The sequence below is a fragment of the Diachasmimorpha longicaudata genome, chromosome 2 (assembly GCF_034640455.1).
Source record: "Diachasmimorpha longicaudata isolate KC_UGA_2023 chromosome 2, iyDiaLong2, whole genome shotgun sequence".
NCBI classification, from domain to species: domain Eukaryota; kingdom Metazoa; phylum Arthropoda; class Insecta; order Hymenoptera; family Braconidae; genus Diachasmimorpha; species Diachasmimorpha longicaudata.
This window is the reverse complement of record NC_087226.1, coordinates 1,009,305-1,037,096: the sequence shown is the minus strand read 5'-3', so window position 1 is coordinate 1,037,096 and position 27,792 is coordinate 1,009,305. Positions and strand designations below refer to the sequence as shown.

Below are 27,792 nucleotides of genomic sequence, written 5' to 3'. Positions count from 1 at the left end.
GTATAGGTGGGATGGGGCCCGAAAGCAACGCTGACACGTGAAACCGGCATTGGATATCCGCCCGCCTGAAATTAGGCTCGCCGGGGAAAAGTTTCGGTTTAAGGAGAGCGTGAGGTACCTCGGGGGACATTTTAATAGGAACATGCGGGTACGGACCCATAAACAATATATACAAGAAAAGGCTAGGGTCCTCTTCACTCGGCTATCGGCCCTAATGCACAAGCATTGGGGACTCCGATACCCATCGGTTAAAATCGTGTTTCAGGGCGTTTTTCAGGCTGTCGCGTCGTACGTAGCCCAAGGCTGGGTGGACTGGTGCACAGCGTATGACTGGCGGAAGCTCCGTACCGCACAGAGGAGCGCGCTGCTAACAGTGACCGGCGCGTGCAGGACTTCTTCCTGCAGGGAATTCTTCCTGTGGATCTTTTATTGAGGGACAGAGCAGTGCGCTACCAAGCCAAGAAAGGCATTTCGGTCACAATAGGTGACGTAGAGATAGACCCCGCGAATCCGCGCGTCGATAACATCGGCCGCACGATCGAGGCCGTTGAGGTTATAAAAACAGAGATCTGAAATCTCTGCAGGGGGAGTTCGAGCGGGCTTCAACCGGGAGGAACGTCTCTGCGTTCTTCCCCGATACTGCGGCACGACTGGACCCTAAGTGGGTCGAGTGCGACCACTGGATCTCGCAGGTCCTGACAGGGCATGGGCAATTGCGGTCCTATCTTCATGACCGGTGCCTTGCCCAGTCACGCAACTGCGAGTGCGACCAGGCTGAAGACAGAATCCAGCACTTCATCATAGACTGTCCGATATATGCAGCACAGTGGGAGTGTATCGCGAATATGATCGGGAATCGCCCATGGCCCCAGGCGGCACAAGCGCTAGTCTCGTCGAGGGAGTCATTCGCCGTGTTCGTGGATTTTTGCCGGGAGTGCATGTGGTTGAAATGCGTGGAAGTGTACGCGGAAATAAGAAACGGCGGCGACGATGAGTGAACGAATGAATGAGACCAACCAGGTCTCGTTGTCGGAGACGAGAGTCGCGGGGCAGGAACCCGGTAACCTTCTCCGGGTAACCATGGCCCGGTTGAAGACATGAATGAGTTTTCGAGTCACCTCTTCTCTTTTCTTCCTCCTCTTCTATTCTATTTCTTCTTATCCGAAATACCCTTATCCACCTTTCACATTCTGGGTGTCAGACTGACACCAAGGACCACCGCCCCGAGTTTCCCCGCTGGAGCCATGCGTGCGTCAGTCACTTGTGACCCGGCGCCGTCGTGGTTGCTAAGTGTCCTTCGGTCATCTGAACCGGCCGACTGTATGGATTTTACCAAACCCCCCCCCCCTCCCTTGGCAGTGAGTAATGGCCTAAGTGTTTCTTATAATGTAAGTAGAGTAGCTTGGTAGGCCATGCGAGGTTTACGAAAACTATAACCTGGCAAGGTTGCTTTCATAATACCGCATTGAGTTAATGTTGTGGTTCTCATACAAGATGTTGTCAGAGCACGGAAAACATATCCAGCTAAAGGATGGTGTTGGAAGAATGTTCTGGATCGGAGGGGATCGGTGTGGGTGGGTTTGAGCGGTCCACAAAAAAAGGATAAAGTTACACGGCACGTCACTTATTTAATCACTGACACAATTAATCAATCTTGATAATTACAGAACTTAATAGTTTAAATAATGAGCGGTGCTTTATAACTTGATTATAAATGTTTGAGCGGCCAAGAATAATTTTTATTGAATATCTGAGAAACGGTTAGACACGTGTTGCTTCTAATGAATCCCGGACGAAAGTGAACGAGCGAGGCTGCCCGATCGCTCAATCGGTCGATTTCGGGGGGCCTCGTGGTCGGTGGTGGGGCATCCCCCTTATGCCGGATGGCTGAGAGCGGTCCAGAAAGTGGCGCCCCATCACCCAAAAAATGCGAAGTAGGCCCCTAGCAACAACTGGGTTGTTATGTTTTTGCCTGACGGTGAGCAGGCGTTAGTATTAGTAATGGAATCCTGTCGGCTTCCAGGAATTCCAACATCCTCCCCAGCCGTCAGCAACTTGAGAGTAGCAGTCGATGAACAATATGACCTAAAACAAAAATTTGGGAATCAAAAGTATTCACAGAGCGTATGCTGGGTGGATCACCGTGTAGCTGTCCGAAGAGCTGGTCCTTGGTGTGCTGGCTAAGCTTGGAATCATCCGAGACGTTGGGGGGTCGTAAATCCCGTCCAATCCGGGTGCTTCCATCTTCACGGTGGACCTCGCTGATCGTGCCGGGTCGTAAATCCGTCAGGGTTGACGAAGTCCAGGTGAAGGCCAATGAGCTGACGAGCTGTAGCGCTGATATGGTTCTAGGTCCTTGACGTTGGTACTGGCAGGAGTACGAGCTTCGCGATAGGGCGTGTTAACGTTGCCTGAGCGGTCAGGAGCGTGACTACTCGCGTAAGCCCATCCTTGCCAGGGTGGAGAGCGGTCACTCGGGCGAGGAGCCACTTGGCTGGCGGGAACCTCTCGTCCGTGAGCAAAACTAAGGAACCGACGTTGATGTCGTGAGTCGGGTGGTACCACTTGGATATGGCCTGAAGACGTTGGAGATATCCTGTGGACCATCTCTTCCAGAACCCTTGGAGTTTTCGTTGGATGAGCTGCCATCGGGAGAGTCTAGAGATGTTAAGATTCTCCAATGATGGCTCTGGAAGAGTCGTAGGAGCCTGGCCTATGAGGAAATGCCCGGGGGTCAGAGCCGAGCAGTCATCAGGATCATCAGTGAGCGGTTCAAGCGGCCGTGAGTTGAGAACTGCCTCAACTTGGGTGAGCAAGGTGGTAAGTTCCTCGAAGGTGAGCAGATCCTCCCCAATAGTCCGGGTGAGATGATATTTCACCGACTTCACTGCCGCCTCCCATTTGCCTCCGAAGTGTGGTGCGCTTGGAGGGTTGAAGGACCATTGAGTCCCATCTTGAATGAGGAGCTGGGCGAGCTGTCGAGATTCGGATGATCCTGCTAAGAATAGCCTCCTGAGCTCCTTATCAGCGCCGAGAAAGGTGGTACCGCAGTCGCTAAATAAGGTGTGAGCGATCCCGCGCCGACTGGAGAAACGTCTGTATGCCGCTAGGAATGCATCAGCTGAGTAGTCTGATACTACCTCGAGATGCACGGCTGAGGTGGTCATACAGACAAAGATAGCCAACCAGCTCTTGTATGACTTGTGACCCCGTCCCTTCCATGACCGGAGCGATATGGGGCCGGCGTAATCAACCCCCGTGTTGAGGAAGGCGCGAGCGGGGGTGAGTCGGGCTGGTGGCAGCTGTCCCATGAGCTGTTGAGCACGTATCCCACGTTGTCGAGCGCACTTCACGCATTTAAGGATGAAGGAGCGCACTGGAGCTCGGCCTCCGAGGATCCAGTAAGCTGTCCTGAGCTGACGAAGAGTGAGCTGTGTCCCGCCGTGAAGTGTCCTTAGGTGAGCTTGGCTTATCAGTAAGCGAGCCAGTTGCGATTCCTTTGGGATGATTGCTTGATTTTTGCTCTCGGGGTCGAGCTGTGCGAACCTGAGCCGTCCACCAACACGCAGGATCCCTTGACGATCGATAAACGGGGTGAGCTTGGTGAGCGGATGGGACCTGGTGAATTTCTCCCCGCGAGAGATGATCCGTAGTTCCTCCCTGAAATGAGCTGTCTGGGTGAGCTTGATCCAAAGGAGCCGTGCGTCTTCCAGTTCGCTGAGCGTGAGCGGATAATGGAGTGACGTATTAGGAACGCTCCTAAGCCGAGCGATGAACCTTGAGCAGATCGCGGTGATCCGAAGTAGTCGGTTGAACGAAGAGAACCTATCGATGAGATCCCAGATAGCTATTTGCTGAGCGGCGCCGTAGTAAATCTGCCCCGGCTTCTCTTCGAGGTCCCCATTGAGGTCCCCTTCTGGAACGTGAGTTGGCCAAGATGAGTTGTCCTGTTGTAGCCATGGTGGGCCTGTCCACCATAGCTTATGTGCTACTAACTGTTGCGCGGTGAGACCTCGAGAAGCACAATCTGCTGTATTCTCCTTGCCAGGCACCAGCCTCCAGTGAGTTGGCTGAGTTAGCTCTTGGATAAAAGCGACACGATTCCTCACGAATTCTTTCCATCGTGATGGGTGGGAGCTGATCCATGTGAGCGTTACGGAGGAATCCGTCCAGAGGTAGGTGGGCGCAGCTCTGAGGTTGAGCTGATCCTGAACGTAACGTACGAGCTTGGCTAGGAGCAGGGCAGCCGTAAGTTCCAGGCGTGGGATGGTCAGCCGTTTGAGCGGGGCTACTTTAGTCTTGGAGCAGACGAGCGTGATACCATTTCCAGGTAGGTGCGGAACCTTCAGGTAAATGACAGCTGCCATAGCCACCTGGGATGCGTCGGAAAATCCATGGACTTCCACGTCGAAGCCCTTGAGCAGTCCACGCCATCATAGCACGGTGACCTCCGACAACTGGTTGAGCTCATCCCTGAACTGTCGCCATCGATGTGCTGTTGTCGGGGAAACTGGGTCGTCCCATCCCAGTTTCTCTATCCAGAGCGCCTGTAGTAGTATTTTCGCTCGTACCACCACTGGCGTGAGGAAGCCAAGTGGGTCGAAGAGCTGAGCGGTTTCCGACAGAATGATTCGTTTTGAGATGGAGTTGGTTTCAGGCCGAGCGATGGAGAACGTGAAGCTGTCCGTTCCTGGGTGCCATGAGACCCCTAAGATCTTGGTGAGCGAGTCCTCGATCACCTTTTGATCGTGGGAGGTGCTGTCCAACCTGAGTGCGCTGAGCAGACCTGCACTGTTGGAGTGCCATTTCGCCAACGGAAAGCCGCCTGATTGGCAAAGTTGAGTCACGTGATGAGCGGTCTTGAGTAACTCCTCCTCTGAGTCAGCACCTCCGCAAATATCATCCACATATAGTCCTTTCGTGAGCGGCTCCACGGCGAGAGGATAGTTACTGCCCTCGTCCTCCACGAGCTGGTTCAAGACACGTATGGAAAGGAATGGAGCGGATCTAGTTCCATACGTGACGGTGGTGAGCTGATATGTGGTGACGTTCCCATTTGCATCGGCCCAAAGTATCTGTTGGAGCGGCCAATCATCCTGATGTACTCCGATTTGGCGGAACATCTTGGTGATGTCCGTCATGAAGATGAGCTTATGCCGTCGAGTGAAGAGCAGTACATCAGCAATGTCTCTCTGGAGTTTGGCTCCAGTATGCATAATCTCGTTGAGCGTCTGCCCCGAGCTGGTCTTATGGGAGCCGTTGAACACGACTCTGAGCTTCGTCGTCTCGCTGCTGGTTCAGACGACACCGTGGTGAGGAAAGAAATATTCCGGAGAAGTGACAGCCTGAGCGGAGTACGAGCTATTCGGGACCCTCAACCCTCCTGAAGCCGGAGCTTCATGTGCTAAGGTCGTCCCGAGAGCTGTGCACTCCCCCATACGCTGTCGATGAGCTGTCTGAGTGAGCTGTCCGGAGACCCGGCGCATGTGGCCAAGGGCTTCATATTCCTTGAGGAAGTTTGTATAGAGTTGATGGTATTCCTCATCACGGGAGAACTTCCTGAGCAGTCGGTGAAGGCATGCGAGCGCGGACGCTCGTGAATCCCCAAGCACTGAGGGCGGAGCCTTGAGCGGTAACCGGACAATATAACGTCCGGAGCAGTCCCTGGTGTGTGTCCGCCGAAAGTGTTCCTCGCATTGAGCTTCCTCGTCGGTGAGCTGTACCTCTGAAGTCTCAGGAACCTCTTCCTGGACCCAGAACCTGGTGAGTAAGCTATCGAGGTCCTCATTGGATACCGCAAGGTGAGCTGTGGCCGTGTGAGCTAACGCAACACTTTCAGTGGGCCCGAAGATGACCCATCCGAGTCGAGTGAGCTGAGCCGATGGTGAACCTGGGTCATGCGTGATGACCTCTGGCAGGATGAGCTGACCGTAGACGTCAGCACCAAGTAGGACGTCAATTGGTGCTGGTGCCAGGAAGCTGGGATCAGCGATTTGTAACCCTTCAAGATGATCCCACTTGAGCTGTCCGGGTGTAAACGTCGGTAACGACGTGGTGAGCTGGCTGAGAGCATAAGCCGTGACTCTCAGCTGAAATGAAGAATGAGTGGACTGTATGGTGAGCGGTACCTTGCCTAGTGCCGGCCCAGTTGCCGAGTTTCCGATTCCGGAAATGAGTAGTGAAGTCTTGGACCGGGTAAGTCCCAGACGACGCACAATCTGGTTCCCAATAATAGATATTTCTGATCCTGGGTCGATGAGCAGACGAATGCGGTGAGCGGCCCCATCTGGACACACGAGATAAGCTAGACTCGTGGCCAGAAGTACCCCAGGACGGCAACCAGGAATTCCAGAATCGAGCTGACGAGCTGAGCACGAAACGGCAATCTGTCCGAATGACCTTCTTTCCGCAGACGTTGAAGGCCTTGGCTCAGAGGTCTTCACAGTAGTGACCCCATCCCCGTAGGTGTACGTGACCATTGGTACCCCTGATGGTCGAGCTGATGACGATGCAGCTTGGTTTTAAGCAGTACCTTGAGCGGTCCTAGAAGATGGCCCGTGACTGGGCTTAGGTGGAGCTGTGGTCGAGGTGGAGTGTAGCATCGTGTGATGGAGACCTCCACAGAGCTGGCATCTCGTCTGCGATCTGCAGTCCTTGACTGAGTGACGACCGAGACAGTTGTAGCAGAGATAGTACCGTTCCACTATCTCCCGACGAGCTGGACCGTTGAGCTGACGAAATGATGTGCAGGTTGACAGATAGTGGTCTGCCTGACACATTGAGCAGGGGTAGGTCACTTTCCCTGATGAAGTGTTCCTGGGAGTTGGCCTGGCTTGCTGTGGCTGTGGAGCAGCTGCGTGATGCACCTTGACCGACAAGGGAGGCCTTCTTGAGCTGACGGTGGTGGGCCTCGTAGCCTGATCTGTGGAGCGAGCGGGCGTGTTAATCTCCATGCTCTCCATGGCACGAGCCCTCCCGGTGAGGAAGTCCTTGAAGGCTGAAAAACTGGGGAAGTCGGTGGACGACCCGACTTTCACCTCCCACGCTTCTCGGAGCTTCGAGCTGAGCCGTTTGGATACCACGTAGACGAGGACCTGGTCCCAATGAGCAGTCGGTGACCCTAATGCCTCCAAAGCGTTCAATGCTTCGGCGACAGTGGTCAACAGAGTGTTTAACTCTCGAGCACTGTGAGCGGTCATGCCTGGTGGGTTGAGTAGGCGCTCGAGCTGCGCCGAGACGAGGAGGCGCTTATTTTCATAGCGTGTAAGGAGCAGTTCCCAAGCAGAGGCAAATGAATCATCAGAGATGGCGATGTTGGAGATGATGCCAGCTGGCTCATCCTTGAGGCTCGTCCTCAAGTAATGCATCTTCTCCACATTCGGAATGTCTGGGTTTGAGCCGACCAGTGAGCTGAACAAATCTCGGAAGGACCGCCATTCCGAGAATACCCCAGAATATTTGGGGAGAGCAATTTCTGGCAGGCACCTTTTAGCCGTTGACGGTTGAGCGGTTCCCCCTGCGGCAGAGCGGCGTGAGCCGGTGGATACCCCCTTCCTGTCTATGAGCTGAGCCAGAATCCCCTTGGCCTCGTGATAGTGTACGATGGTCCGATCGAAGAGGCTGTCCTTGAAGTATGTCAACTCCAAGACGTTGTCCACCTTCGCGCTCCCGCCGACGAGCTTCTCATGAGTAGCCTCGAACTTCTCCCAATAAGTTTCGAGGATATCCAGCTTGGCATGCAAGGATGTTATGGTGAGCTGGTCCACCTCATCATCGAGCAGTTCCTTATGCACCCTTTCGATGAATGCACCTCTCGATGCATTCAGCCCCATGGTAACCTCAAAGGAGGCCATAGCTGACAGCTGATGAGTATGGAGCGTTTCCGAAATCCAAAAAAAAACAAACCCAAGAAAAAACCAGTGAAAAGGAAATGAACTGGTAGAAAAATAATAATAACACCTCGGTTTGATTAATGCCGGACGGGTCAAAAAGAAAAGGGTTGAAAATACCTGTGATTGAGCGGTGTCAATGGGAATGATTCCCAAAAAATTACCAGAACGTGGTTTTGATGACGATGATCCGGAAAAGTATTCCAGAATTCCAGATGAGCGGATCCCTATGAGCGAACGGCAGGAGCGGGCCCTCGATGATGGAGGGTCGGTACTGTCGAATGGTAGGAGCGGGCCCTGGTTGTGGTGAGACGGCACTATCAAGTGCCGGTGGCGCTCGGCGTGGTTGGGGCGACACTGTCGGACGGCAGGGGCGGGCCCTCGTTGATGGTGGGGCGGCACTGCCAATGCCGCTACGCTTCCCGCCCTGAGCCGATTTTCCCCACGTACACACTCACACAATTATCACAAATTATCACAAAATGTTCCTCCGATCCGGCTCGAAGGACCAGAAAATGTTGGAAGAATGTTCTGGATCGGAGGGGATCGGTGTGGGTGGGTTTGAGCGGTCCACAAAAAAAGGATAAAGTTACACGGCACGTCACTTATTTAATCACTAACACAATTAATCAATCTTGATAATTACAGAACTTAATAGTTTAAATAATGAGCGGTGCTTTATAACTTGATTATAAATGTTTGAGCGGCCAAGAATAGTTTTTATTGAATATCTGAGAAACGGTTAGACACGTGTTGCTTCTAATGAATCCCGGACGAAAGTGAACGAGCGAGGCTGCCCGATCGCTCAATCGGTCGATTTCGGGGGGCCTCGTGGTCGGTGGTGGGGCATCCCCCTTATGCCGGATGGCTGAGAGCGGTCCAGAAAGTGGCGCCCCATCACCCAAAAAATGCGAAGTAGGCCCCTAGCAACAACTGGGTTGTTATGTTTTTGCCTGACGGTGAGCAGGCGTTAGTATTAGTAATGGGATCCTGTCGGCTTCCAGGAATTCCAACAGATGGGAACATTTTGCCGTTTATCTCCAATGTCCGAACATTCCTCTGGAGTTTCTGGGTAATCCCAAGTTTCATCAGCCTCCACCAGCATTGCCGGACATTAGGAATCGGAAAGAACCTGAAATTTCAGAGTACGAGAGTTCTGTAGATGAAGGGAGAAGAAGGAAAGGCTTTACACCACGCATTGCTCCTGTACATGGCCCCGGTAAAAACTGGAAAAAACCACGGCTAAGTCTTTCCTACACCCCGAAAACCGACAAAGTTACATCATGGCTTCCGTTTTGAACAATGAAAAACTCTCGAGAACATATTTTAACCTTCCAGTGTCTGAGCCATACACAGGGGCTCGAAATATTTTGTCAGAACACAAAAGAAATACCTGAAAGTGAAATAAAAAATTGGCTTAATGCTCAGAATACTTTCACACTTCATAGACCCATTAAGCGTAAATGTCCGCGTCTTCATTCTACAGTAACCAACATTGATGATATGTGGGAGGCTGACCTAGTTGAATTGAGATCATTAAAAACTTATAATGATGGGATTTCATATTTACTTGTAGTTGTTGATGTCTTGAGTAAGTTTGCCTGGGTAGAGCCATTGAAAGACAAATCAGCATCACAGGTTCGTGAAGCTTGCAAGCGTATAATGGATAAAATGAAGAGCGCGTTCCTGTTTCTATACAAACGGACAAGGGAAAAGAATTTATTGCCAACAGTGTCCAAAAATTTTTTTCTGATAAGAAAATAAAATTTCGTTTTACATGTAATCCTGACATAAAAGGTGCAGTTGTGGAGCGCTTCAATCAGACATTGAAGGAACGTATGTGGCGTTACTTTACACATAGTCGAACATATAAGTATACAGATGTTTTGAAACAAATTGTCGAGTCTTACAACAACGCGCGACGTTCTTCAATAAAGGTGGCGCCTGCGGCAGTGAGTATGCATAATGCACCATACGAATGGCGTAATATACAAAGTCGATTCAAGACGGAGAAACCACGTAACCAATCCTTTAAATATAAAGTTGGCTACTATGTACGCATCAGTCAATCGAAAGGCATCTTTGAGAAAGGATATGAAACTAATTGGAGTAAACAAATATTCAAAATAACGAAAGCCGTTTTCAAGCAATCATTGCCGATATACGAGTTGATGGATTTTGCTGACCAACCAATTGAGGGATTTTGCTACGAACCAGAATTGGTGCTTGTCAATAAACCAACGGACAAGGACGAGTTCATAGTTGAACGTGTCATACGCTCTAAGGGAAAAGGAAAAAATAAGCAGATTCTTGTTCATTGGGAAGGATATCCTGATAAATTTTATTCTTGGATACCTGCTGCAGAACTGCATGCAATTGAGAAAAAATGAAGAAAAACGAATTTTATATGGTGCTCTCCAGCAACAGCAGCATGAGCTATCATCCTGATGATACAGCATCGAAATTCACAACCTTGCTTCCAAAACAAGTTGAACTGGAAGGAGAGCGGGTAGTGGGTCTGAGTGAAATACACAATACAATACAACAAGCAACAATAGCAATATACAATTGCTTTGCGATTTGATACGTATACGTGGTCGAGAAGAAGTTTCAATCCATTTCGTTACTGATTCAAACCCCAATAAGAGCAAGTCTAACGTAGCAGAAACACTTTCTCTACCGAGTGCAGTTTTCAAAGATATAACAGATTTAGTGGGGTTCTTGAATAACTTTCCGCCTTTGGGTACTCATATCCGATTTGAATATTTCCCTCAACAAGGTTTTTTGACAATTGTAAAACACTTCAACTCCAGAAACCGCACTAGCGCAGTTCATGCATTAGACTTTTCCGACAAAGTAGCCGATATGTTGGGATTTGAGAGACGTGTACACAGCTTCACAAACGCCAGGCCCTATTGTCAATGATCTTTACTAGCAAGTTTTGCCAGAGGTTTGCCTGCGAATTTGTTCATCTAAAGCGATCTTTGTGTACCCTCCGTAACAGGTGACGTGCAGTCATCTCTGTTACGAGTGGTACCATTCAGCGCTTCTACGTATAGCTATGGGTTCATACACTGTACTACGTTTTCCACTCATTATTTTACGCTGATGAGGTATTCACTTCGCACAATTGAAATAGGTATAAGATGCAATCGAGGTGAAACAATCCCATTCGAGTACGGTCCGTTGAACGTGACACTTCATTTCAAGAGGATTGATTGACTAAAAAATGAGTCCCTACATTGCATATTACGCAAACGAAGCTGGTGAAGGAACAGTGGATTGGTATACTGATTTTGAAAGGGTATTCGTTGGAAGGCCTTATCAACGAGGTCATGGAATTGGTGCTTTCCTTGGAGGTCTTTTTCGACGCATTCTGCCCTATCTGGGAAGCGCAGCCCGAGCTGTCGGTAAAGAAGCTGTCAATACGGGTATTAACGTTGTTGGAGATATAGTGACAAAGGGCAAGCCTTTAAGGGTGGCGCTGGAAGACCCATTAGCCGAGTCTGGATTGAAATTGAAATTGAAAAGGAGGGCCCATGACAAAATTGGGTGTGTAAGAGTTTTGGAAAATTTCGTCTCCCTCGAGTAGTGTTATAATTATTGTAAGGGACGATCGATATTTCCCTCTGCTTTGACGTGTATTGGCAGTCGTGTACGAGATATCAAGTGATTCTCGTCGGCTACGTTTTAGACTAACACGTTCCAATAGAATCATACTCTTACAAATAATATTATGTGATTTGGATTATTGAGTTATTTAGCTTTTGAAAACCCGGTATAAAATCAGCAGTGGGATATGAGATATCCATGAGTGCGATATCAACCTTCATTAGTGCAAATTAAGAAACAATCAGTTCGAATTATTAACAGGCACAGTTTTGTACGTAGTGTCTGTCGAAATTCGGGGGTCAGTTATGTTAGAATTTTATGTTCTTATGTTATGTTTTCGAGTCTGTTCCGCCGAGAGCGTCAAAAAACCGGTGGAGAGTGGGATGCGGGTTAACGGGGGTGAATAACGATCATTCGAGACGCACTCTTTAGTCACTAGGAAAATTATTTATTTCACGTCACTTTCGATTCACAATTATTAAAATATACAACTATACAGTTGTGCCTTGCACATAAGCCGCGAACAAACACTTGAATATTGAACGCGGTAGAGGAAAATCTGGTGATAGAGAATTGTCGAGCACTAACGGTCACCACGAGAGCACAGTATTGAGTGTCTCTCGGAACGTCCGAGAGAAAATCCTCTGGAAATATCGAACGTTCCAGATTCAATTCGAACGTTCCCGTAGAGTCACCGGAAACGGTGATAAGGACAGCGCCTCGGGCGCACAGTTAGGCACCTGGAGGCCAACGCGGCCGGTAAAGGGGATGGCGCCCAGGAGGTGCTGCCACCCTTAGGCCGTATGAGACTATCGCCTCAACAGAGTCGGTGAACGATTATTCATTTACGTGTGATTTTTGTAATGTGAAATGACAAGAAAAGAGAAATTTGAGGTTGCAAGGGTGTATGGGTGTGCGGTGTGTAGATGAATGGAAGTATTGTTTTCAAGACTGGTCACATGTCATCTGTGACGTTGTAGATTTTGGGCCAGAGGCTGTATCTGAGAGAACAGTTAGTTGGGTACTGACCGAGGTGACGAGAAGTCGTCCGATAATTATAACCGCGTTAAAAATCTTAAACCTTTAATAGATAAACTGTAACGGTTTTCCTATGGCCTCAGCGAAAACTCAATGCTCTAATATCCAAATATCTCGACTATCCATAAACCTGGCCAAACCATTACCTTCGTTCTCGCAATCCGACAAATCCGCAACGCCAAAAACTCAATACATAAACGGGACCTCGGGGAAGATTAACAGCTCAATAATCCTCTCTTACATAATTTTAGGGCGCCAGCCGATTTTTGACTACGCGGAATCGACGAACCGCAGATAAACCAGGCTTTAATAAAAAATGATTGCTAATTATTCCCCGAGATCCTCTAACGACAAAACGGAATTCGAAAACCTTACTCGGAATTGTGGATTACGAGGGTACGGGATTGCGCAGTTGCTCAGTGTGTGGGTCGTGGAGAGAGGGGTGGATTCGTGGACGAGAAAAACAAGAACAATGAAAACCCATGATCGGAATCGAAAACGAGGGTCTCATCCTTAATTCTAGATGATGGACAGGCGTAGGCTAATAATGGACAATAAATGGTTGATTCGAATTTGATTAATCAAAAATAATTTATTCTTAATCCTCATAATTTAATATATTAAATGACAACAATTCAGTCTAGGAAATCCGGACTATTTAGGATTAAATAATTAAGAGGATCGCTTGTAAATTTATTCCACTCTGGAGGTTATTCAAAACATCCCCCTTTTGTCGGGTTACGTGGGTGACGAGTCAGGGATTAGGCACGAATCTGAGAGAGAGAGGAGAGGTACAGGTAGCGTGAAACCGAGAGAGAGCGAGATAGGTAGCTTACCGGATTTTTCAGAGCGAGTGCGGTTATGAAGGCATTTCAATAATAGGAAGTTCGCGATATTAATAATTAATTCCCTCGGAACGGGACTGATCCATGACGGGAATTATTATCGAATTAAGATAGTTATTGATTAATTAGATGAATTACAATAAACTATGTGAATGAACGTATAACAATACCACTTCGCGGGTTCGAGACTCATCTTTGATACTTCAAATAATGAGTCGGTCACGTTCAACGTACGCAATTAATCCGAGTCGCCGATAATTCGTCGAATACATAGTTTGCACCGCCATTCGTATCATTCACCACCATCGCCCGCTTTCCTGCCTAAATTCGATAGCTACGATTTCTGATTATAGGTAGCTTACTTTTGAGAAAACAAAGATATTTGAATCCGTCAATTCCTTCTTTTCTGATTTTAAATCTTTATTTGATCTCTTTGTGGGAATTCCAACCATAATTTTTAATTAACGTAGCAAAAGATAACGTCCCCATGCCCAACCGGAATTCCACACTTTAACAATTATTAGGTAGCCTAGGTAGCGTAGATAATACGAAAAGGTAGCGGAAAAAAAGGTAGCTGCGTCAATCGCCTTGGCGAGACGCCTTATTCGTCCTCCTTGGACCAAATCTTTTTATTCTTCTCTAAAACTTAAGATAACATTTTGATTCTTAATAAATAAGGTAGCGTTTCCAGGCGTTTGGAAGGTTCTCGATCCTCCAAATCGCTGGTCCTGTCGTTGGCGTCCTTGAAGTGAGGTAGCGACGCAATTTTGAGCCACGCAGGTTAACTCGAGAATTCAGCACTCATTTCCCGCGGTAACACCACTGTCATATATACACTGGTACTTACCATCTCTGGAGAGTCGCGTTGGGCCGATTTCTCTATTGATTGGGATTGTGTTGGATTCTCCCGGATGATTCTCGCCGGGAGTTTCTCTGGAGACGATGTTCAACGTGTCACGGTGTAACAAAGACTCTAATGGCGGAACCTCGTGTCCCCGCTCATACCTGTTGCGTCGCGGTGGGGAATTTTGCGGATTCGCCCATGCGGCGCTGGCGCGGTGGTGGCAACGCGTACTATCTTTCGCGGGACAAGGGCGCGACATATTCAAAACTCTTAAATATTACATGTTTCTTCCTTTAGTATTATTTTTCTTAACTTATTGTTTCTAATCCATATTTTATCGTGGTTAGCTAATTACCTGGGATTTTCGAGGGGTTTTGGGCTCTGCTCGCGACTCGAATCGGGGAGTTTTCTGTCAAAGGTACTCTCCGGAGAGGAATTAGAGCTTTCGCAACGCAAACCGTAACTAGACTAAACCGAAAATTTGTACCCAAATGGCGATCCGCTTCAACAATTGGGTGATTGTCTCCACGGCCTTCCAACTGAAAGCCCTAACACTCTCGCGCAAGGGAGCGCAAGTATTTCAACTCGACCTCTGTACTCACATGACTGATTAACCCAAAGAAGGGTTGCAGGTAACACCGGGCGGCACATTATCTCGGCCATGGGTATTCCACGGTGTTATCCTGGCCCTCAACAGGATTTCTCGCGAAGATACCTCCAGGTATCGGCTCAATAATATTGCCTCTAATTCAAAACTTTATACTTATTTTCTCAAACGGTAAACCAATCCGTGATTTTCACTTTATTCTATTATTTTTGAGCATTTTAGTTGCCGTGGAGCGGTCTTTCTTGCTGCCCAAAGTCCCTAAAACATAGTATTCATTAGATAGCAACCGTTAGATCTAATTCCGGTTTTCCGCGAGGTTTATTCCGTCGGATTTAGGTAGCAGGTAACTCTAATCCATTTCTATAGCAAAAAGGTAGCTTTTATTTATTCGAATCGCGAAATACTAAAGTGGTTTGGATTACGATTTTTCCCGGATTTTGAAGGTAACTCGGTGGTCTCTATTAGTTTCTCTCTCTCTCTTAGTCTAATAAATACCCTGTTGTTATTCGGAGTCGGAGGTGACGGGATGGCTTGAAATTTCGTCACAAAACTTATTATGTCTTTATTTTATTATTTTTAAATATATATATAATTTAACCCTATGACCTCACTTGTCAGAATTATTTCAGTACCCTTACAAATTCAGAAGTGGTATGGTAATCCAATGGTCAGTGATAGTAATCCATTAATCAGTTCTAATAATCCATAGTGAGTTCAAGGGACATAAGAATGGTGAAGGAAACAATATTCTATAGCGAATAAAGTGAAAGTATTGTGAAGAAATAGTGTGTGAGGAAATGAACAGAAGATAAATTAAGGAACATTCGTTGATCAATAAGAAGGAGCTGAGGAATACGTCCGACAATGCTCAAATTGTTGTTCAATAGATTAAGAAACTAATAGAAGAAACCAATATGACGAAAAACGCAAGTGATTTTACAGTGGCTGAACTCAAGGGGGTTTTGAGGAGGAAAAATCTGACGTTATCAGGGACAAAAGCAGAACTGTTTGCTCGACTTCTAGATGCAGATCCAGAAGAAAAGTGGATACAGGAAGTATCAAGAGCTGAACAAGCAACAAATGAGGAAATAGGAAGGCAAGATGCAGAACAGGTGGGACTGGACGCAGACCTCCTAGATGCCGAGACGTGGCAACGAGACAGGATGACGAGGGATACGTCCAGAATTGTCGTACAAGAAGGGAGACAAGGAACCTCCAATGATGATGAGTGTTTGCAACGAGAACTCGAATTTATGAGAAGAGAAAGACAGCTCTTGATTGACAGAGTGAACTTGCTAGAACGAGAGAAAGAGTTGATGAGGCGTGAGGCACAATTAGGGTTCCCACAACAGAATGTTCCTCACAACAATCACTTGAAAACGACTTTAAAGACAGTAAGTTACTCACTACCAGAATTTAGTGAGGGCACTGATTTCCTAGAATGGGAAAAAGAAGTGTTATACATAGTGAGAGTGTTCCATTTGGAAGAGCAGATGGCACAATTACTTGTGACGACTAAATTGACAGGAAGAGCTAAGGCATGGTTCCATTCAAAGGCAGAGCATCGGGATTTGTCTCTGGCGGAATTATTAAGTACAATGAAGAAATTTTTTGATCATCGACTAACTCGTTTGAAGAGAAAACGAGACTTTGAAAATAGAAAGTGGCAACACAATGAGACTTTTGACGATTATCTCCATGATAAGACAATTTTGGCGAACCGAGTTCCAGTGGAGGATGAAGAAGAAATCATGCAATACGTCATGGAAGGAATCCCAGAGCGGGGATTGCGGAATCAAGCCCGTATGTTGAGGTTGGCTTCGAAGGAAGACTTATTAACGGCGTTTAAGGGAATCACATTACAAACCGACCCACGGGGCGGGCCTAGAGGAATAGGTAGCCTCAGTGGTAGTTCGGGTTTGGTGAGGACAGAGAAGCAAGACTTTAAGTTGCATAAAACCGAAGTGAAAAGTGAAAAAAATGGGGTCAAAGTCAGTGGACATAAGGAATCAGAAGTGAAGTGTTACAACTGCAATAAAAAGGGGCATTACGCTCATAAGTGTGACAAACCTGTGCGGTAAAAGGGAGCGTGCTACATATGCTTCAAGATAGGACATCTGGCAGTGGAGTGTCCAGACAACTGGAAAAATAGGAAAGTCAAGGAAGAAGCACAAGTGAAGCCATCGCAGGTGACGAACATCTACGACGAGCCAGCTGATAAGGAGGAATTCCGTGAGATCGTTATTTTTGAAATTTTAGGAAGTAATGGGCGGAAAATACTAAATTTAGATAGACAATTAGACACGGGGAGTCCCATTAGTATTATTAAACAGCGGTTTGTGGATGAAGAATCAATCCTTCCGGTTGATTCCCAGAATTTGAGGTACACAGGGGTTAATAAGTCACCCATTGAGATTTTGGGGAAAGTCATTGTAAGACTTACCCTGTTTGATCAGGTAAAAGAGGACGTGGTATTGTTCGTCGTGAAAGAGGGGACTATTAGGGTCTCAGCCTTATTGGGAAGGGATATTTTGGTTAAAAATTTTAAGTTAACTTTGATACCCTCGATAGAAAATAAAGAAATGTCTGAACTATTAAATATTAATGTAGATTATTCGCAGAATGTGCGTGACGAACTAAAAATAAATGAAAATCTCGATATGAAGGAAGCATTAGGATTAAAAAGTTTGTTTATGCAAGAGTATGTAACTCCAGAAAGGCCACTTGAACCTAAAATTAAGCATGAATTAAAATTAAGGCTAAAAGAGAATAAACCGTTTCACTCGACTCCTCGGCGTTTAGCATATGATGATAAAATAAAATTGAAGGGAATATTAGAGGGATTAATAGAAAAGGGGTATATCAGGCCAAGTGATTCGGAATTTGCATGTCCAATCGTATTAGTCCGAAAAAAGAATGGAGAGATTAGGATGTGCCCGGATTATAGACCTCTAAATGAGATGTTGGTACGCGATAATTACCCATTACCATTGATTGAAGACCAACTTGATGCATTGGTGAACAAAAGCTATTTCTCTCTGTTGGATTTGAAAGACGGGTATTATCACGTTGGAGTCGCAGAGGATTCGGTTAAGCTCACGTCATTTGTGACGCCGTTGGGTCAGTTTGAATGTTTACGTATGCCCTTCGGTATAAAAACAGCGCCAGCCACATTTCAGCGTTACATAAACACAATTTTTCAAGAAGAGATTAAGGCGGGTAATGTAGTGATTTCTATGGATGATATTTTGATTGCTACGGAACCATTAAGTGAACAATTCGAGGTATTGAGGCGTGTGTTTAGACTTATGGTGGACAATAAACTCACGTTAAGAATGGACAAAAGTTCTTTTATATACACGGAAATTGAATATTTGGGGTATTTAGTTTCAGTTAAAGGCATTCAGCCAACAAAGAGCGGCATTGAGGCCGTTGAGAATTTTCCGATTCCTCGAACAGTGCGAGAGGTTCAGAGTTTTTTGGGGCTTTGTTCTCTCTTCAGAAAATTTATTGTCATTTTCGACAATTGCTAGGCCTTTGTATAATTTAGTCAAAAAGAATATCGAATTTAAGTTTGAAATGGAAGAATTAGAGGCTTTTAAGACGTTAAAATCTAGATTGATATGTTTCCCCATTCTTGCACTTTACAGTCCAAAAGATGAGACTGAACTCCACTGTGACGCAAGTTCGAAAGGGTTTGGCGCGGCCCTGATGCAAAAGAAGGCTGATGGAAATTTCCACCCAGTCTTTTTCCTGTCAAAATTAACCACAGACACGGAAAGTAGCTATCACAGTTTCGAGTTAGAGACGTTAGCCATTATTTACGCGTTACGTAAATTCCGGATTTATTTACAGGGATTGAAGTTTAAAATAGTGACGGACTGTGACTCATTAAGGATGACCCTTAGTAAAAAAGAATTAAACCCACATATTGCAAGATGGGCTTTAGAATTAATGACTAATGATTATTCGATCGAGCATAGACCGGGGATCAGAATGCGACACGTTGATGCATTGAGTCGCAAAAGTGCAGTTATTATGGTTATTGAACAATCCTTTAGAATGAAATTTGTTAGTGTGTCAAAATCAGGACCCTTCTATTGTTGAGATTAGGGACGGGCTAGAGTGTCGTGAACACAAATTTTATGAGCTGCGAAATGGATTGGTCTACAGAAAGAAGAATGAAAAGCTATTGTTCTATGTGCCCCAGCAGATGGAAGCCAATGTTATTTTTAAGTACCACGATGAAATGGGGAACATGGCCAAAGAAAAAACATGCGGTGTAATTTTGGAAAATTATTGGTTTCCAAAAATGAATGAAAAGGTTTAGGCTCACATTAAAAATTGTTTAAAATGTATATCGTTCTCGCCAAGCTCAGGAAAATGCGAAGGTTACTTGCATATCGTTCCTAAGGGGAATGTTCCCTTCGCAACGATTCACGTGGACCATGTGGGTCCCATTGATAGAAATCGACTAATTAAACAAAACGTGTTAGGTGTTGTTGACGGTTTTACCAAATTTGTGAAATTGTACGCCACTAAATCAACCTCGAGTAAAGAAGCCATTGTTTGTTTGAGAGAGTATTTTCAAAACTATAGTAGACCCAATGTTTTAGTGTCAGATCGTGGAACATGCTTCACTTCAGGTGAATTTGAAGAATTTTTCCAAGCGCAACATATTAAGCATATTAAAATAACTACCGGGTCACCCCAGGCTAATGGACAAGTAGAAAGAGTTAACCGTGTAATTGTCCCAATGTTAGCAAAATTAAGTGACAACGAAAATGGAAAGTATTGGTATAAAGTAATTAGTGACGTAGAGTTTGCTATAAATAACACTATAAATAAGTCAACTGGCCAGACCCCCAGTAAGTTATTGTTTGGAATTAATCAGACAGGGAATGTATTCGATGATCTGAAAGAATACTTAAAAAGCATGGGAACTGAAGATGATCAATGTGATCTAGAAGTAGTGCGGGATAAAGCTGCCGGCCAAATAACAAAATCCCAAGAGTATAATAAGATGTATGTTGATAGGAAGAGCAGAACCGCAAACGAATATGAGAAAGGTGACTTAATTATGCTGCCGAATTTTAAGAATACATCGGATGTCTCAAAAAAATTAGTCCCTCAATTCAAAGGTCCATACGTTATCCATAAGAAATTAAGAAATGACCGCTATATGATAGTTGACCCAGAAGGTATTCAGAATTCCCAGAAACCTTATCAGGGAGTTTCGGAAGCGAAAAATAAGCGGCCCTGGAAGGATATGTCTGTTGACGATGATGGCAGTGAGGCATCAAAAGTTTTGGAGAGAGATGACTGTATTAATTTAAGTTTCGTTCAGAGGAATGCACCAGTTGTGTATTTCACTTTAGTATTAGTTCTGTATTTTCTTACTATGTATTTCTTTTATGTATTACCTTTTAAGTGGTGCTCCGAGGACGGAGCAAGGTCAGGAATGGTCGCATTGTAGTGTGAAATGACAAGAAAAGAGAAATTTGAGGTTGCAAGGATGTATGGGTGTGCAGTGTGTAGATGAATGGAAGTATTGTTTTCAGGACTGGTCACATGTCATCTGTGACGTTGTAGATTTTGGGCCAGAGGCTGTATCTGAGAGAACAGTTAGTTGGGTACTGACCGAGGTGACGAGAAGTCGTCCGATAATTATAACCGCGTTAAAAATGTTAAACCTTTAATAGATAAACCTATTATGTCTTTATTTTATTATTTTTAAATGTATATATAATTTAACCCTATGATCTCACTTGTCTGAATTATTTCAGAACCCTTATATTTTATTTAGCAAAATAGACAGTGTTTATAAGTACATTTAGAACAATTGAAAACGTTATAATATTTTCTGTTACGGTGGTGTCAGATTTGAGTAGACAATGGAAAGGCTAACCGTCACAAGCTTAAGGCCGAATGACGGCGACGTGGATTATCTACCCAAGGCAATAAAGCCGAAGTAATAACTAGATTAGACGAAAATGATCCAACGTGAGCTTGGATTGACAGTGCTCTCGTTGAAGATTATAAGGATGATCAACATTCCGAAGATGGTCGCGGTAATCGGGCCGGTGAAGGCAAACCACGAAATCCTGATCCACCACCACCACAAGGTCCAGGAGTGCGTCCGGATGAAAACATTGCCGATGACGTGGACGAATTGGATCAGCGATATCAGCAGATGGAGCTTGAATTCATGCAGCGAGAAAATCGCATTTTGAGACAAGAGTTGGAACTTGCGCACCGCGAAAATGATTTGCTTCGTCAACAATCTCGTCATCGTGATGTGAATAATGAAAATAACTATAACCATCGCAAAAGAAAAAGTATTAATGCCATGTGAGAACTAGTTGGTAATTTTGATGGTTCTGCGGGCATGTTCCATGGTTGGGAAAAACAAAGACGTCTATTGTGTACGTCGTATCACCTTGAAGACGATCGGGCTAAAATATTGATTGGTAATAAATTAAAAGGAAGAGCAAAAGAATCGTTTCGAACTGAAAGTTCAATGGCTTTGTCCTTGGATGAAATATTTGCCGGATTAAAGAAAATGTACGATCACCACCCAGCCCGTATCATTCTTAGAAAAAAATCGAGGCTCGCGAATGGAAATCTACAGAAATTTTTGCGGATTATTTTCATACGAAAATCATTTTGGCGAGAGATGTTCAAATTATCGAGGATGAATTAGTAGATTATTTAATCGATGGCATTCCTTGTGATCATCTTCAAGATTTAGCAAGAATGAAAGACTTTTGTGACAAAGAAGAAATGTTGAGAGTTTTTGAGAAAATTACTTTCAAATCTGATGACTCGTCAAATTGTGATAAAGAGAAACGAGAAAGAGGTTCGTATTTCTCCTGCGGTTCGATGAGTCATCAAGAAAACAAATGTCCAACCAAAACAACCAAGACACAGGTAGCTGTGGTTGCTGAGGCTGAATGTGAAGAAGGAGAGATGTATGGTCATGAGGAACAAATCAACGTCGTAGCTGGTGTCGCACAAGAGGATCAGACTTTTATTAGAAGTGTTCTTTATGAACTTAGTCGAGAAAATTCTAGTGACAAATTACAATTGCTAACGTTGATGGATATGGGTAGTCCGATAAGTTTTATTAAAAGGAAATTTGTACCGGCCGATATTATTGAATGTCCAAGTAAACAGGACGATGTTTTGACGGGTATTAATGGTTCAGGACTTATAAGAAAAGGTGTTATTAAATTGAATGTTATTGTTGATGGTGTTAGGAAAGACAATCAGTTGGTATGGGTTGTCCCAGATGCAACTATGAAAATGCCTATTGTGTTGGGTAGAGATATTATTCGTAAATTTGGTTTGATTTTGACTAATCCGTTGAAACAGGTCCTTACAGATATCATGAATATTAATATACATGGTTCTGTTGGTTTCTGATTCTTTAAATATTAATTCTGATTTACCAGAGAATGTTAAGAGTGAAATCCAACACGTATTCGATAGTGAGTATCTGGATACAACTAAGCCAAGTAGCCCAAAAGATGATATGGAACTAACACTGCATTTAAAAGACCCTAAACCATTTCATTACAATCCAAGACGTTTAGGTTTTAGTGAAAAGAATCAGCTGCACAAGATATTAGATGATCTTCAAAAAAGAAAAATTATCAGACCAAGCAATTCTGAGTATGTTTCGCCTATTATTTTGATAAAAAAGAAAAACGGTGAATTACGTTTATGTATTGATTTTCGGCATCGTAACAAAATCATTGCAAAAGATAATTATCCTCTTCCTTTGATAGAGGACCAAATTGATGGTTTAAGAGATAAAAAATATTTTAGTTCGTTTGACTTGAGAAATGGTTTTTTTCAGATTCGCATGTCGGATGAGTCGATTAAATATACCGCATTTACTCCTCTTTTCGGAGTATTTGAATATTTAAAAATGCCATTTGGTTTAAAGGTGGGGCCACCCCGCTTTCAACGCTTTGTTAACGAAGTTCTAATTGACCTTATCCGATCTGGCGATATTGTTGATTACATGGATGGTTTATTAGTTGCAACTAAGAATATCGAAGAGCAAGAAAATTTGTTGCAGCTCCGTCTCGATAAATGCAAAATTATGTTTACAGAAATTGAGTTTTTGGGGTATATAATATCAGAGCAGGGGGTTAAACCAAACTCGTTGGATGTCTCTGCAGTTCTTGATTTTTCTATACCACAAAATGTGCAGGCTGTTCAACGATTTTTGGGAATGACTTCATATTTTCGGAAATTCATTGAGGGTTTCTCATTGCGAGCAAGACCATTATATAATCTTGTACGCAAGGAAACAGTATTTAAATTTGCGGAGGAAGAATTGAAATCTTTCGAGGAATTGAAGAGAAAACTCGTTGAAGCACCTGTACTTAGTATTTATAATCCTTGTGACGAAACGGAGCTCCATACAGATGCAAGTATATATGGTTATTGTGCTACTTTGATGCGAAAGAAAAGCGATGACAAATTTCACCCAGTATTCTATTTCTCCAAAGCCACAAATTCTGCTGAGAGCCGTTACCACAGTTTTGAACTTGAAACGCTGGCAATTATTTATGCCCTTCGACGTTTTCGTATTTATTTACAGGGTATTCGTTTCAAAATTGTAACTGATTGCGCATCTCTCAAAATGACTCTTGATAAGAAAGCAATTTGGCCACGAATTGAGTGATGGGCAGTTGAGCTTATGGATTATGACTATCAAACGGAACATCGCACGGGAGTTGAAATGCAACATGTAGATGCACTTAGTCGTATCACAAACATTCTCGTGTCAGAAGATAATCCAATTGAACTTAATCTTGCTATCGGTCAAAATAAGGATGCTATAATTCGTAATATTAAGGAACGATTGGAAACATCAGAAGATCCAATCTATGAAATAAGAAATGGTTTACTTTACAGAAAAAAAAAATGATGAATGAATTTATTATTTTTCATACCTGCAACAATGGAAATTAGCATTTTTAGGAAGTATCATGATGAATTGGGTCATCTAGGTATTGAGAAAACATGCGAGGCGATTCAGAGAAGTTATTGGTTTCTACACATGAAAAAAAAGCTAAAGATTACATTGCGAACTGTTTGAAATGCATTTCATTCTCTCCTAATACTGGAAAACCAGAGGGCTATTTACATTCAATACCAAAGAGTAAATTACCCTTCCAGACTATTCACGTCGATCACGTGGGCCCTATGGAAAGAAAAAGATTGATCAAGCAATATATTTTAGTCATCGTAGACGCGGTCACTAAATTTGTCAAGTTATATGCAGTTAAATCAACCGGTTCTAAAGAAACTATCGATTGTTTAAAAGATTATTTTAGAAATTACAGTCGCCCATTGGCAGTAGTATCTGATCGCGGGTCCAGTTTCACGTCCGCTGAATTTAAGGACTTCGTTGAAGAAAATAACATTCGTCATATTTTAATTGCAACAGGATCACCTAAGGCTAATGGTCAAGTGGAAAGGGTTAATAGGGTCCTGGAAGCAATTATTGCGACAAATTTCGATAATACTAAAGGGAAATATTGGTATAAAGTTTTTGCTGAAGTTGAATTCGCGATCAATACTACTGTTAACAAAACAACTGGCGAAACACCTAGTAGATTATTATTTGGTCTCTGCCAGAAAGGTAAAATTATTGACGAAATTAAAGATTATTTTGACGATAAGTATGACGTCGAGAATCGCGATCTAGCTGAAATTCGTGATAATGCATCGAGCAAAATTGAAAAGAGCCAGGAGTATAATAAAAAATATCACGACAAACATCATAAGGAAGCTCGAAAATATCAAATTAGTGATTATGTCATGATAAAGAATTTTGAGAGTAGTTCAGGTGCTCCAAAGAAATTAATTCCACAAGTAAAAGGTTCTTATGAAATTGTTCGTATTTAAAAAAATGATCGGTATGTTCTAAAAGATGTAGAAAATGCACAGATCACTCAAAGTGCATATGAAGGTACATGGGAAGCTGCTAATATTCGCCCTTGGCTCAATAATAATAGTGCGGCTCATTAAAAAGACATTGTCTACTTATTGTCTATTCTGACAATGATTCTAACTACTATTTTATTTATCGTTACTTCTATGACTATATGTAATTTCACGTATTTTATTATTGCTCAATATTGTGACAACTGATTATGTCTCATTATATCTATATGTATCATGTTTGAGGTCAGAACATATGCCAAGAAAGGCTGAATTGTAAGAGTTTTGGAAAATTTCGTCTCCCTCGAGTAGTGTTATTATTATTGTAAGGGACGATCGATATTTCCCTCTGCATTGACTTGTATTGGCAGTCGTGTACGAGATATCAAGTGATTCTCGTCGGCTACGTTTTAGATTAAAATGGTCCAATAAAATCATACACTTACAAATAATATTATGTGATTTGGATTATTTAGTTATTTAACTTTCGAAAACCCCTTATACGTCCATGATGTGTGGCTCAGGATAGAAGAGGAAGTGTAAACGCCTCGATTCTCATAAGCTCACTGGCCGTGGATCTGGCAAGACATCCAAAACTCGGAAGAATAAAAAGAAGAGAGCCATCGCAAAACAAAAAAAGCAAGAAAGTGAAAAAAGTAACGAGACATAAATCAAAGCGGAAGACTCGTGATTTGAACGCTATTTTCAACTAATCATCATGTCGTTTCTACATTCGCACTCTTCTGAGTGTGTGAAGTCGGAGCTGGACCTATTTATCATACCATCTACCCCAACAAGTATTGAAAATTCTCAATTTGTTCATTACAATCCTGTATCTACGCTGTCGGGCAATGCCCCAATTGAATTCATCGTACCAGGCCCTGGAGAAGAATATATTGATTTGGCACATACCATGAATACCAGAATCCTGCGACCCGATGGCTCGGCTGCTCTAGAGGACTCTGTTGGTCCTGTGAATATTTTTTTACATTCAATGTTTAACCAAGTGGATGTATATTTCAACCAAAAAGTTGTTACGCCTCCAAATAATCTGTACGCCTATAGAGCATACATTGAAACATTGCTGAACTATGGAACAGATGCCAAGTCCTCCCATCTTGGAATGTCACTTCGGGCTACGGATAGCTATGGTGCAATGGATTTTGCTACTCTAGCGGCTGGTGATGCGAGAAACAACAATGGGCTAGCCGCACGTCAGGCCTTTACTAAAGGTGGAAAAACATTTGATCTACTGGGACATTTACATTGTGACGTGTTCAATCAAGATAAGTTTTCGATGAGTGGCGTAGAGCTACGCGTTCGTCTTATCCGTGCAAAGGATGACTTTTGCGTTATGGACGATAGTGTCCTGAACTATAAGCTGCATATAGTAGAAGCCTCCTTGATTGTTCGTCGTGTGAAATTCAGCCCTGGAATTTTCATAGCGCACGCTAAAACGCTTGCAAAGACAACTGTGAAATATCCTTTGACCCGGGTCGAGGTCAAATCTATTGTTCTTCATCATGGAATTATGGGAGAGACAATAGACAATGCGATTTTGGGGCAACTGCCTAAAAGAATCATACTGGGATTTGTTGAAAATGCCAGTTTCAACGAATCGAGGAAGAAGTATCCCTTCAACTTTCAAAATTTTGGGATAAACTTTTTATGCCTGAATGTCGATGGACGTCAAGTACCTACAAAACCTCTGCAACCGAGTTTCACCTCTGCCGTCTGTCTAGATGTGGAGGCATTCAACACCCTATTTGCTGGTACTGGAACACATTTCGGCGACCATGGAAATAACATCTCTCGTCCGGCCTATTCCGAGGGATTTTGCCTGTTCGCATTCGATCTGCCTCCTGATTTATCTGCAAGTTCCGCTGGACATTGGAATCTGGTGAAAAGTGGAAGTATTCGCATTGAAGTTCGCTTCCATGCAGCAACAGAGAAGAATATAAATTGCGTGTTGTACGGCGAATATGACAATTTGCTAGAAATTGATTCCACAAGGCAGGTTATTGTCGACTACAGTGGGTGAAAATGGAAGACTACTTAATGGACGCACGTCGTTCTATGAATACACTTGAGCTCCTGGAGGTATTACCGCATACAGATGCATGCATTGGAGGTGTCTACCCTGCCGACCGTGTCCCCTGGACATGGCCCCGACCCTGTGGTATCATCATCAACACCGACAACCAGAATCAGGCAGGAAGTCACTGGGTTGCCGTTTACCTCGCTTCAAATAGGCGAAGATCGATTTCGACAGCTTCGGAATGCCACCCTTCGATACATGAATCTCTCAGCGCCTTAAGCGAAATTGCAATGTTTATGAATGGAGCCAGAAAAGACTCCACGATATATCGTCTGATGTTTGTGAGCAGTACTGCATTGTTGTGCTTCACTGGTGGTTCAAGGATCGGTCTTTACAGTCCTTTCATAAACTATTTACTTCGGACACAAAACGTAACGATCGCATTGTGATGGAAATGTTCAACAAAATTATTCATAAACACAATTGCAATCATAGCAATTTAAGTAAACCTTTTCAGAACTTGTCTGGTAAAGGTAGTTTGCATTGTAACCAACGGTCTTTAAAAAATATATTCCGTTTGCATTAATTTAACAATAATAATAATAATTTTGATTACTACTATTTTTTAAATCCCTAATATTATGTATGTTCCGGCGAGAGCGCAGAAACAACCCGGCAGAGAGGGGGATGCGGGTTAACGGGGGAGAATGAACGTGACACGAGACGCACTGGGTTTGGTCACTAAAAAACGATTTTATTTCAACGTCACTTATTATTAATACAAGAATAACTACACAATTATGCGCTGTGCATGAGCCGCGAACAAACACTTAAATATTGAGCGCGGTAGAGACAAATTTGGTGAAAGAGATGTAACACAACTACAGATCACCGTGAGAGCACGTTGAGAAGTGACTACCAGAACGTCCGAGAGAAAAACCTCCGGAAACATCGAA

General features: G+C 44.0%; 5 protein-coding genes across 7 annotated transcripts; 3 read left to right on the top strand and 2 right to left on the bottom strand.

Annotated features, from left to right (window-relative positions):
- Window positions 1-1,708: 1,708 nt before the first annotated feature.
- On the bottom strand, window positions 1,709-6,479 carry LOC135172647 (uncharacterized). Its single transcript, XM_064138835.1, has 6 exons — window positions 5,359-6,479; window positions 4,443-5,292; window positions 2,412-4,373; window positions 2,120-2,368; window positions 1,973-2,054; window positions 1,709-1,887 (listed from the first exon to the last, which is right to left on the bottom strand). Exons 1-6 carry the CDS (start codon window positions 6,477-6,479, stop codon window positions 1,709-1,711), a joined length of 4,443 nt encoding a protein of 1,480 aa, XP_063994905.1.
- A 42-nt stretch (window positions 6,480-6,521) lies between these two features.
- LOC135172302 (uncharacterized) lies at window positions 6,522-14,335 on the bottom strand. Of its 3 annotated transcripts, XM_064138477.1 has the most exons (4): window positions 9,460-9,757; window positions 9,283-9,407; window positions 8,010-9,021; window positions 6,522-7,862 (listed from the first exon to the last, which is right to left on the bottom strand). In XM_064138477.1, exon 4 carries the CDS (start codon window positions 7,851-7,853, stop codon window positions 6,522-6,524), a length of 1,332 nt encoding a protein of 443 aa, XP_063994547.1. In that variant the 5' UTR covers window positions 7,854-7,862; window positions 8,010-9,021; window positions 9,283-9,407; window positions 9,460-9,757. The 3 variants fall into 3 exon arrangements, with proteins under 3 accessions (XP_063994547.1, XP_063994548.1, XP_063994549.1); XM_064138478.1 differs by lacking the exons at window positions 9,283-9,407; window positions 9,460-9,757 and adding an exon at window positions 14,232-14,335; XM_064138479.1 differs by lacking the exon at window positions 9,283-9,407.
- A 1,101-nt stretch (window positions 14,336-15,436) lies between these two features.
- Window positions 15,437-20,672, top strand: LOC135172646 (uncharacterized). The gene is made up of 8 exons (XM_064138834.1): window positions 15,437-15,502; window positions 15,723-16,850; window positions 16,920-18,119; window positions 18,223-18,876; window positions 18,926-19,117; window positions 19,166-20,212; window positions 20,367-20,480; window positions 20,622-20,672. Exons 1-8 carry the CDS (start codon window positions 15,437-15,439, stop codon window positions 20,670-20,672), a joined length of 4,452 nt encoding a protein of 1,483 aa, XP_063994904.1.
- Window positions 20,673-20,729: 57 nt separating this feature from the next.
- Window positions 20,730-25,341, top strand: LOC135172624 (uncharacterized). The gene is made up of 11 exons (XM_064138778.1): window positions 20,730-20,806; window positions 20,857-21,128; window positions 21,198-21,419; window positions 21,467-22,243; window positions 22,290-23,450; window positions 23,541-23,753; window positions 23,862-23,894; window positions 23,987-24,729; window positions 24,794-24,826; window positions 25,129-25,187; window positions 25,275-25,341. The coding sequence occupies exons 1-11, from the start codon at window positions 20,730-20,732 to the stop codon at window positions 25,339-25,341; spliced, it is 3,657 nt and encodes a 1,218-aa protein (XP_063994848.1).
- Window positions 25,342-25,516: 175 nt separating this feature from the next.
- On the top strand, window positions 25,517-26,839 carry LOC135172623 (uncharacterized protein F54H12.2-like). Its single transcript, XM_064138777.1, has one exon. It carries the CDS (start codon window positions 25,517-25,519, stop codon window positions 26,837-26,839), a length of 1,323 nt encoding a protein of 440 aa, XP_063994847.1.
- Window positions 26,840-27,792: the final 953 nt, after the last annotated feature.

Bases quoted from the DNA above. Each gene is read 5' to 3' on its own strand.
- LOC135172624 (XM_064138778.1), top strand. From the start codon at position 20,730: ATGGAAAGGCTAACCGTCACAAGCTTAAGGCCGAATGACGGCGACGTG. The intron at 21,420-21,466 runs GTATCATTCTTA...GGAAATCTACAG, and splicing joins GTACGATCACCACCCAGCCC to AAATTTTTGCGGATTATTTT. The intron at 23,754-23,861 runs GTTTACTTTACA...TGGGTCATCTAG, and splicing joins AATCTATGAAATAAGAAATG to GTATTGAGAAAACATGCGAG.
- LOC135172623 (XM_064138777.1), top strand. From the start codon at position 25,517: ATGTCGTTTCTACATTCGCACTCTTCTGAGTGTGTGAAGTCGGAGCTG.
- LOC135172646 (XM_064138834.1), top strand. From the start codon at position 15,437: ATGACCTCACTTGTCAGAATTATTTCAGTACCCTTACAAATTCAGAAG. The intron at 15,503-15,722 runs GTCAGTGATAGT...GTTGTTCAATAG, and splicing joins AGTGGTATGGTAATCCAATG to ATTAAGAAACTAATAGAAGA. The intron at 18,120-18,222 runs GTATTGAGGCGT...TGGGGTATTTAG, and splicing joins CATTAAGTGAACAATTCGAG to TTTCAGTTAAAGGCATTCAG.
- LOC135172302 (XM_064138478.1), bottom strand. From the start codon at position 7,853: ATGGCCTCCTTTGAGGTTACCATGGGGCTGAATGCATCGAGAGGTGCA.
- LOC135172647 (XM_064138835.1), bottom strand. From the start codon at position 6,479: ATGGTCACGTACACCTACGGGGATGGGGTCACTACTGTGAAGACCTCT. The intron at 5,293-5,358 runs GTACTCCGCTCA...CGTCTGAACCAG, and splicing joins TTGAGGGTCCCGAATAGCTC to CAGCGAGACGACGAAGCTCA. The intron at 1,888-1,972 runs GCAAAAACATAA...GACCGCTCTCAG, and splicing joins TAACGCCTGCTCACCGTCAG to CCATCCGGCATAAGGGGGAT.